Below are 10,544 nucleotides of genomic sequence, written 5' to 3' on the forward strand. Positions count from 1 at the left end.
GAATTATATTCCTCAGTCATAATAATAACGCAAAAGTGATTCAAGGAAGAGCAAAATGAACAATTGTACAGAATGGATTGCCCTCAAATCAAAATACTCAATAAGGTGTTTGCGACAGCTTGCTTTTCGTACACATTCCAATAAAAATGAACAAGATGTCGACTTTTTGAAGAAACATACAATTAATCCATCTAATTATACAAGCAATTTCCCCTCTCTCTGGTTTCATTGAGCTCTTATCCAATCGTGTATGTCGATATAGTGGTCAAGACATATGGACTGAGGGATCAGAACCAGCACTACTTTTTGTATCCCCATTATATAAAGCAGCTGATCTCTTGAACTGGAACTCATTCGTGGACTGCCTTTGGATTCTGTTGAAGGCATGATTGTTAGCTCTTTGTTTTGCCTTGGTAGACTCTGTCAAGTTCATATAGTTTGGCCTACTATTGCCACTCTCCTCTGTTCTATCTGAAGCCAAGAAAGTGTTTCCGGAAGCTGGTGTGGTAGAAGTGCATATTGAAGATGACGCAGAGCTCTCATCGAATCGAAATTCAGAACTTGGACCTGAAGAGGATCGAGAAACTTGCCCAATATGTGCAGGATTTGCAGAAATCCTAGTGGTGATATTGTTCTTTCTGACATTCACAAAGCATTGTTGGGAAGATCTTGTATGCTTTCCCACGAAGAATTCTGAACAACTTTTTGATGGTGGAGTTGCTTCAGAAGGATCAGCCTGTGATTGTTACATCAATCTTGTCTCCCATGGCTGGGCTGCCATCCAACGATCTGGCCAACTCCATCCCCAACTATTCTTGTTAAACTCTTGATTTTTGAGATATGGAACTGAACTATTTGTTTGGGTAGTTGAACCAGGGTTTGATCTCCATTGCTGTAAAGCAAAGAACTTCAATTATATTTTTCCTCGATTTAAACAAGGATGCAAAATTTAGAAAATTTCAATACCTTCTGAGCAAGAGAATAAGCAAGTGCTCTTTCTCTCTTGAAGGCTCCTCCCTGCCACATCTGTAGCTTTGTTTTAACATCCTCCAGTGTTCCTTTGCTACCACACCACCCATCCTGAAAATATTTTTACAGTCATAGGGGGAAATTTTCCAAACAGCTAATAATGATATTAACAAATTGAAGTGGCAACTAAAGTTTTGATTAGTGGTACCTCTGCTTGTTTCAAGATATCATCCTTGCTTCGGTGTTCATCAAGCATCTTCTGAACTGCCTGCCCCTCTATGGACATTCTCACATGACGAGCCCTAACACGAGCTTGGACACGAACAAGAGCTTGCATGCACCAAGTGTCACAGAAGCCTGCTTCCTCAACTGTCGGCCGCGAACTAATGCTTGAAGCCTCACAATGCCTTTTAAAGCCCTCAAAGCCCTTCTTGCCTACATAAAAATTGCTGGTAAATAGGTATGCTGGTTCAGCAACAACAGAATATTTCTGCAACAAGCACCATCAACATGGAGAATATAACAGAAAACATAGGCCGTTGAGTGAACCAACAATTTGAAGATCCGAGGATGAATACATCAATAAAAATTTGACAATAAATTTACTCAAGGGTAACTACATGAACCTTAAAAACATTAATTAGATCAAATAATACTACTGTTATACAATGAAGTTAAAATTTCTAAATAAGGAGCTAAGTCCAAATTAAGAATTAAGTATGTTTTTTAAAAATAAGACATGCTACCTCTATTCAAAATCTAATTTGTTATTGGAGGATAGAATTATTACTTACTATTCTAGGCCCTAATCAAAAGCTTTGGTTTATGTGGAGTTAGGTCTCAGCATGTCTTGCTTAGTTTCTTTCACAAGCTAAATCGATTTAGATATAATCTTTATTTACTATTTGTATGGCTACACTGGTATATTAACTGTTGAAATTTGAGAAACAATGAAGAACCTCTTCTATAGAGAATTTCTTTCAATTTCTCAGACATCAAAGGAGGAAAGTAAAAAATGGCAGTAAAAGGGAATTCAAATTTACCAAGAAGCCACAAAAAGCAGTTTGGATACGGATAGCAGCCCATTCTTGCCTTACAACCTTGAAATCTTTAGGAGGAGCTCGAACTACTCCTGCCATTGCAGCGGTGAAAGCATCAGTCTTTGGTGAAGAATCGGATCCTTCAGAATCTGCTCTAAACTTTCCTTTAAACCCCTTCCATGAGGTCCCCAAGTCCCTTGAAGAACTCCATAACCTCAATTTCTTAATCTTGCCACTAAGGTCGGCAATCCAATCCGTTTCCGATAAATTTCGATTCGACTCGATATCATATGACGAATTTTTTTTTTAAATTGAATTTCGGATCGAATCAGATCCAATAAAATTAAAAAAAAATTGAAATCGAATCGAGTTGGAATTTTAGATAAATTGAACCCAATATTATATAAAAATTATTTTTTATTAATTATTTAATTTTTTATTTATATATATTTATATAATTATATATTTAAATATTTATATTTTAAAAAATAATATTTTATTAATTTTGAATCGAATATAATTTATACAATATCAATTCGAATTAAATTCAAATATAAAAAAAAATTTTAAAAAAATTCAAATCAAATCAAATTCTTAACGAAAAAAATCGTATCGACCTGACCCCTGCCACTCACCTTTTTCTGCATAGCGAAAGGAAAAACAGCTTTAGTGCACAAATGTATGTAACAGTAAGTAACTGTATAACGAAGCATAAAAGCGCAGAGCTTACTTGGTCTTCTTTTTCAGTCTTCTTGAGACCAATAAGAGATTTCACCCATTTCCCTGAAGCACCCATCGACGGTTCAAGCTATATCTTTTGTCAGAGCTAAAGAAAACGGCATTTTTTTAAAAATTTTATGGAGGGAAGAAGAAAACAGAGAAATGAAACAAATTTGATCTTAACTTAACTCAAAAGGAGGCTAGTTGATAAGACAAAGGAAATGGGGCAGTAATGGGAACAGTGAATAACACAATAAGAGTGAGAAAAATGAACATTCTTCTTTTCTTTTTTTTTTTTTGAAAAAATAGAACTAAAACAATTGCTCAAAGAAGAAAACTTTCTCTTTTTTTTTTTTTTTTTGTAGAAAAAGAAAGCAGATTGAATGAACACATAAAACAATAATAAAAACCCAAATGGAGAGATTTGAGATTGAAATAAAAGCTCCCAAAGAGCCAAAAAAACAAAGTTTTGGAAAACAATGAAGAACCCTGAAACCAGAAGGAGAGAGACAGAAACGTGGGGAAATTTTGGGTTTTGGGTTAGAGGCTTAATATTTTGAAATTCAAAAGAAACCAAACGAACAAAGAAGGATTGATCTCTTGATCCCCCTCAATGGAATTCCTGCATGTGATAAGACTTTCTGTGCTTGCATTTGGTCCCACTGCTTTCAGGAAAATTTGACATGCAAAGGGACGTTCCCTTCGTTATAGCACGCGAAAAGTCACAAAAAAAGAAAAGTTAACTGACAAAGGATCCCTCTAGTCGGTGCACTGAAGATCTGGTTTCTTTGTTAAGCTGTGTGGCTTTTTCTAGTAATTGGCCTGGGACACTTGAATGGATAGTGTTAAAATCTCTGTTCAATCTTACCTTTTCTCTTTGGAAAAATTTTTACTCCCCGAATGATTTTTTTTTTTTAATAAAAGACCTTAGTTTAAAATGATTCAGATGATTCAAAGCTGTGAAAATTTTCGTTTCTTTTCTGTATAGGGTTAGAGAATCACCAGAAAAAAAAAAAAAAAAAAGGCTGAGGGGATGATTGGTCTGGTCTGATGCCAGTAAGCATTGAGAATACCACAAATAGCAAGTAAATTTTACAGCTAGGTGGAATTCAAATTGTCTGTAAAGACAAAATCTGATTTTCAAATTTCTTGACAATGAGGATTTGCTTCCAATGTAACTTATTATATAGTCTGAGATTTCTAATTTAAAACCGAGTAGTCGGGTGAGCATAAATCCATTGAAACAGATTTGATTGATCGAAATCGATTGAATTTTATTAAATTGATTCGATAAGTTTTGATAATAATCAATTTAACAATAAAATCCTAGTAATTTAGTGTAATCTAAACTGAACTTTTTTGCTTGGGATTCTCTGTCAATGGATAAAAAGCATTAGAAGAAGTCAATGGTATTCTTTTTAAAAAAGCAGTAGGAATTAATAGTGCTAATGTAATTGGAGTAAAAGGCAAGCAAGTTTATGGTACAGTCGTAACCCTTTGGTTGTTTGATAAAGCTGCCTGCTACTGAATGAATATGAGCCGTGAAGTGTGAAGAGGAGATGCCATGGAAATTATGAGAGACAGAGGCAGAGGCAGAGGCAGAGGCAGGGGCATAAGCAGAGGCAGAGGAGCATTAAAGTAAAGCATTTAACTGGAAGGTGTTTGAGGCAGTAGTGGAACAAATAATGTTAATGGTAAATCCAAAACTGCATTTAAAGACAACAGATTTCTGTTCTATAAACCTAATATTGGAGTTTAAATCAATCTCCTCCTGTATCATTATGCCAAACCTACAAGCAGGAAAATTGCCTTTAAAACAACTGATACAACTGTTTTTTTTTTTTTTTTTTTGAAATCAAGACTTTGATAATGGTAACTTGTTTTACCTGAAGTATTACAGGTTGGCTATGGCCGTATCCTTTTTTTTTTTTCACTCAAAAAAAAAAAAAAAAACGAAATGACAGTCTTTGGTAGTGGTGGTTTTAGACTGTTAGATGGAGAGAATGGATTTGACTCTCCTAGAAGGCAAAAAGCAAAAGACTCTCACCTTGGGAGGCAAATAACAAAAGCTACTATTGCCACCAAATAAACTTTAAGTAAAATATTAAAATTTATATATATTTAATTCATTTTTTATATAAAAATTATATATTACAATTTATCTTAATATAAAAATATGAAATATTTTTTTATATCATTAAATTTATATATAATTATTGTTAAAATTTTAAACTGTTATTTTTATATCATTTTTTTCATATTATATTTATATCGTATCATTATATTATATTTTAAATTATCATATCATTCCTAAAATTCATTTTTTTGATAAGTATAATTTATAAAGAGCATAATAAATATATGTTTTGGTCACTCCACATGGCAAAAAAGGGTGATGCTCCTAAAACAAATCAATGAAGGAAGAATGTTTCTTCTCCTATTTTACAATTGGTAAATTCTACTAAGGTATTTCACTTTTGAGCACAATTGACTCCAAATTCATAAAAAAAAAAAAAAAAAAAAGACAACAGGGGACCTTCAAAGAAGTTTATGAGAAAGATTGAAGAAGCAACAGTTAGAGGAAACATGTTTTAAATGGAAGAAAAAAAAAAAGCAAAGAAAATAATTATAAAATTGTACTAGTACGAGGTTACTTATTTTACTACAAACTACTCATTTCATTTTTTCCTTTTCTGTTTGGTTGTAGAAACTGCAGGAAGTGGGGGTGGGGGCTCTATAATTGTAATATTTGTACTTGTTTTATTTTACTTAAAATGCATCGAATGAGGCTTTTTTTTTCAATTCTCACAAATAGTTTAAGTTCAAATGATAATTTACTTACTTATGTCAAGTAATTATATACATCATATATGCATTGTATTCATAGTTTTATTATCAAGGATTGTTAATTGTTTCAAAGCTTATATTTTAAAGACATTGGTCTCATGGATTCATATAACTTCATTGGCTTGAGAATTTTCGGAAATAATAGAGGACGTGACGTTTCCAACTTGACCTTTACAATCCCACATTTCAGTTAGTAATCCACTTGTAAGGAGGTTGTGTAGCAGTTACCACAGTTACGATGTCTAACCCACATATATACAATGTGCATTTGTCTCAATTCCAGACAATGGCCCCTTCCTCCATGTCCATCTAGCTGGTGGGCATGAAATACTTATATTGTCTTTCAGTGCCATACAAATCCATAGGCGACTGTGATTATGATGCAAGAAAAGTCCTCAGAAATCAATAAGTGAATGCCATCTAAATGTCTTCAAGTCACAAAACCTACCCCGTTTCTTTTGTTAATCATTGAAAAGCCATGTCTGATAATTTTCTGTATGAATGAAAAAGATAAGCCATGTATGATAATCAATATAAAAAGTATAACAAGCTCAAGCATCTTGAGCCAGTCCTATTATTAGTAAACTCCTTCATGTCACTCCTATATCTCTTTTTTATTTCCTGATATTATACTCTGAAAATAAACATAATTGGCACAATGAACTAATGTTTGGTTAGTAAAAGTTTTCTTAGTTATATAGGATTTCAGTTGCCCCCGATGTAGATCTGTCTCTGTTTATCTTGAAGATACTGCCTGTGATTTCTGTTGTGGTGGTATGTGAAGCCAAACCTTCATCATGTCATATGCCGCAAATCCAACTGCCACAGAAGGAACAATCTGACAACCACATCGTAACACACTTCATTAAAATGAAAACCATCCCAAGGCCAAGTAAAATTGGCAATTATATAACAAAGGTCGCACTCAAACAATTGATCTGTTTCTTACAAGTTGCTAATGTTTATGGTTTCTCAAAAGTCAGGACAGAAGGGGTGAAAACTAACAAATACAAAAATCCGCAAATGCTAACAAGTCGGTTGATTTTTTGCTGAGTTTTAAACTACCTAGATATAATTAATGCTCAAGCCTGCAAACAATTGTCTCCAGCCTTGATTCCGGACAATAGTAGTAAGCCCTTCCCATGTGTTTCTGTATACCGTATCACCTTGAATTGTTGAAGGCTGAAGACTTTCAACCTGTAGGGTAACATTCAAAAATTACTTCTCAGCTGTGTCAATCACAAGATAGGTGCCAAAAGGAAAGCAGAGAGAGACACAAATTACTAGATACATTCTATCATGATTTACATCATCAAGAACAAGCTAGGTGCCGTTGGGAAAGCAAAGAGAGAAGCGAATGACTCAATACATTCAATCTTGGTTGACATCATTAAGAAAAAAAACTCTTATCATGTATATCAGGTTGAATCAAACTACTTCCAAACCAGTTTTTTAAACAGGTTGGTGTATATATATCTAGCACTTACTAAAGTAAATGTGAACCTCAAAACATTTAAAACATCCCACAAAAGTTTCCATGCTAATACTAACACATGAAATAGACAGCATAATGTGAATTCCCAACAAAAAAGAATAACAATTACACCCTCCTAGAAGTATACAGCTATTGCACAATACCTGTGTCACGGACTTAAGGAAGAGTCCTAAATCCCACATCGAACATAATAGGAGGGTCCCTGGGGTATAAAAGGGTTCACACCACCTCTGTCTTGTGAGGTGCTTTTTGTAGGACAAAACTGTGAGACCAGGGGGTCAGAGCGGACAATACCTCACAAGGGTGTGAACCGTGGCAGAAGGCTGATCTGGGACGCCGGAAGGGTGAATGCCCGGGTCCCGGAGCCGCACGGGTTCGGAGCTTGAGTCTCGACCCGTGACAAGTGATATCAGAGCCAACCCTAAACCGTTCGATCCACGCCAAGCACCTCGAGGGAGGTAGGCAGGGTGGCCAGCCTCCGTGACGGGGGCGTCACGAGGTTGGGTGCGGGAGAATGTCACGGACCTAAGGAAGAGTCCTAAATCCCACATCGAACATAATAGGAGGGTCCCTGGGGTATAAAAGGGTTCACACCACCTCTGCCTTGTAAGGCGTCTTTTGTAGGACAAAACCGTGAGGCCAGGGAATCAGAGCGGACAATACCTCATAAGGGTGTGAACCGTGGCAGAAGGCTGATCTGGGACGCCGGAAGGGTGAATGCCCGGGTCCCGGAGCCGTGCGGGTTCGGAGCTTGAGTCTCGACCCGTGACACCTGCATCTGTCTCCTTACAACATCTAATGGGTATGTGAAGGTCTGCCCAAGTAACCCAGCGAGTGCTCCAGAAGAAAGATGCATCACAATGGACTTTTGGTTCTCTTCAGGAACATGCGTCTTTAGTACCTCATAAATGTAGAACTTTAAACCAGCATAAGGGAGGATCCCAGTGAGTGTTGGACCTATATGTCAACAAAAAGTTTCATAGAGTCCAAGCACAACTTGCCGAGAAAGTAATAAGCACAATGAAGCAACTACACTAAAAAACAAAAAAAACAAAAATACTTCAAGATTTCATGTTAAACTAATGAATCTTGACTATCATGAAAGACTGAAGATACTTTAAACAGGACAATACGAATGATCGTGCCAGTTATAAGAATAATGCACAGAACTAGGGGCCATTGTCAAATCAACATATCCATTCTTAATCTGTAATTTGAAGCATTAAAAACAACTGCCTACATACCTAAACCTCGATATAATCCACGTATTCCTGCTTGCTTGTAAACAGTTGTCAGTACATCTGTTATGCCACTGTATGCAGGTTGAGGATATAAACTTCTTATACCACACCCTAAATTTGTTCTGGTGTCCACAACCTATTGAAATATTAAAGTCAATTAGAAGTGTAAAATAGAGTAAAGAACTTTCATTTCCTTCAGTAATCCAATTTATCCAAGGAGAACTTGATAAGCAGTAATATTTATCCAAGGAATGGGTGTACTTGTTCTAAAAGCATCAGTTGTTTACTGCTACAAGTCTACTTAAAACATCTTCCATAAGAACTAATGCATGAGTGCTTTAGTCTAACTTCTATGGGAGAGCAGAGATAGAGGAAAATGGTAAAATAATCTGTTAACTTATAAAATCCAAGAACACCTTCATGCTTTAGTACCTTCTTTAAGGATTGATACACCCCAAGAGATTGGAAACCATCAGTCCTTGTCTGTACAATAGAGAGAGAGAGAGAGAGAATCATACGAAAACTATGAGTGGTAATGTGCATGCCGCAGAAAATATTGGGTCAAAGAAACAAAGTAAGCATGACAAACATACAGCAACAAATACTAACTGATAAACATCCAGCAAGCCCCAGATTAACATACATACATACATACATACATATATATATATATATATATGTAAAACATAAATATTTATATTCATATTTATATAACTAAGCCTTAAGCACCATTGTAACTGAAATTAATTTTGCAGGAAAATCACTTATTTGATTGTTAAAGGACTACTGTAAAAGCAATAAATAACAACTATACAAGCCGAAAACCAAGCTAAACATCTAATTAAACTCATCATAGCAAAATGATAAAATAGCAAACACCAATTTTTGGTTTGTATTTACCAATGCTGGTAAAATCTTAAAAAAAAAGAAAAAGCGACAAAGATATATCTAAGTAGCTCACCTGCAAGAGTATTTTAATCCGTACTAAAGGTGCAATTGTAGTTTTAGCAAAAGCCCCAGCAGCACCACCAGCTATTAGCTCTTTGACATAAACAGGCAAACAATCAATGTGGGAAACCTCTCTGCGTGCAGTTGAACCATCAACAAGCCTGGCCATATTTGTTGTCAATGTGGAGCCTTGAGGAGAACCCGTCTCAAAATATCGATCTTTATATTACCAAAATCTTCATCAATTCAACGAATCTGTCAAATTATAATTACCCACCCTGGAGCTTGAAGAACTCTTTATCCCATCTATCTCTTGGGATACAAAAAGAAAAGGATTTGTGTTCAAATGGTAGATTCAACGGCCTGAGAACATCCAGATGAGAGACAGGCAAGTTCACAAGCCGATCCTTTTCTTCAATAACACCAAGATACATCCAAAGATACAGATAAAAACAGACCACACGGATTGTCAAACCCAAAAACCTATCCTTTCAGTTATAACATTGCTCCCATGTCAAACCCAAAGCTTCGATGCCTTTTATTAAAGTAATCAATCTCTCAATCTAGATTCATCAAAAAGTCTCCTTTAAAGCACACAAAGCCACCACTTTCGAGCCAAAAATAACATAACCCTCAAGTACTCCAAAAACCAATAAATTCAAAAAGTTTCCGATGATTCCAAGTTCAATTCATTCAATAGCCGTGTGAGATTAATCAAGGGGTAGAAAACGTACCAAAACAGACAAAAAGGTTAAACCAAAGGAGAATGCCTAAATTTAGGGTATAAACCAGAATCTAAAAATACATGTTCTCCTTCAGAGAAAGGAGGACATTCTCTTATTGTGTTTTCTCTCCCCCCGCCCCTTTAACGCTCGACTTTCGTTTGTTGTTGTCGTTTGCTTCAAAGGTTGCAATTTTGAAGGGGAAGTCACGTCGTCAGGCTACGTTGCAATTAGTTTAGTATTATTATCGTGATTGTAGAGCAGAAAAATATGATTAAGATGTTAAAAATATATAAAATAATAAAAATATTAAAATATTAAAATATTAAAATAATAAAGTTATTTTATAAAATAATATGATTGAATGTAAAAACTGTTTTTTAATTAGTTTTTTATTTGAATTTCTAAATCTAAACTATATATTACTGTATACTCGAAGTGAAGATTTTAATTTATTGCCGAACATCCTAGGATAGTAGATTAGTAGATCACCGAATTGGATGGACGAGGATGTCTTTTTCAACGTTTGACTTGATATTCTTGGTTTTTTCTTTTTTTTTAA

The 10,544-nt window shown here is 35.2% G+C and overlaps 1 protein-coding gene and 1 pseudogene across 3 annotated transcripts; both read right to left on the reverse strand.

The window, feature by feature from the left end:
• Nucleotides 1-34: 34 nt before the first annotated feature.
• LOC111304119 (protein IQ-DOMAIN 6-like) lies at nucleotides 35-3,086 on the reverse strand (annotated as a pseudogene). Its single transcript, XR_016326564.1, has 6 exons — nucleotides 2,740-3,086; nucleotides 2,627-2,650; nucleotides 2,013-2,231; nucleotides 1,178-1,404; nucleotides 967-1,080; nucleotides 35-892 (listed from the first exon to the last, which is right to left on the reverse strand). The product of XR_016326564.1 is annotated as a protein IQ-DOMAIN 6-like (transcript).
• A 2,885-nt stretch (nucleotides 3,087-5,971) lies between these two features.
• On the reverse strand, nucleotides 5,972-10,123 carry LOC111302547 (mitochondrial carrier protein CoAc1-like). 2 transcript variants are annotated; one of them, XM_089742478.1, is made up of 6 exons: nucleotides 9,274-10,123; nucleotides 8,745-8,795; nucleotides 8,316-8,448; nucleotides 7,844-8,028; nucleotides 6,642-6,773; nucleotides 5,972-6,414 (listed from the first exon to the last, which is right to left on the reverse strand). In XM_089742478.1, the coding sequence occupies exons 1-5, from the start codon at nucleotides 9,427-9,429 to the stop codon at nucleotides 6,642-6,644; spliced, it is 657 nt and encodes a 218-aa protein (XP_089598604.1). In that variant the 5' UTR covers nucleotides 9,430-10,123; the 3' UTR covers nucleotides 5,972-6,414. The 2 variants fall into 2 exon arrangements, with proteins under 2 accessions (XP_089598604.1, XP_089598603.1); XM_089742477.1 differs by lacking the exon at nucleotides 5,972-6,414 and having other exon boundaries at nucleotides 6,436-6,773.
• Between the last annotated feature and the right edge of the window lie 421 nt (nucleotides 10,124-10,544).

This window comes from Durio zibethinus, chromosome 13, assembly GCF_047325235.1.
Source record: "Durio zibethinus cultivar Kanyao isolate XHJ-2024 chromosome 13, ASM4732523v1, whole genome shotgun sequence".
Lineage (NCBI taxonomy): Eukaryota > Viridiplantae > Streptophyta > Magnoliopsida > Malvales > Malvaceae > Durio > Durio zibethinus.

Excerpts from the sequence above, each read along its gene's own strand:
- LOC111302547 (XM_089742478.1), bottom strand. The coding sequence starts at position 9,429 with ATGGCCAGGCTTGTTGATGGTTCAACTGCACGCAGAGAGGTTTCCCAC. Across the intron at positions 8,449-8,744 it reads TGTATCAATCCTTAAAGAAG|GTTGTGGACACCAGAACAAA; the intron begins GTACTAAAGCAT and ends ATATTTCAATAG. Across the intron at positions 6,774-7,843 it reads TTGTAAGGAGACAGATGCAG|GTTGAAAGTCTTCAGCCTTC; the intron begins GTGTCACGGGTC and ends GTTACCCTACAG.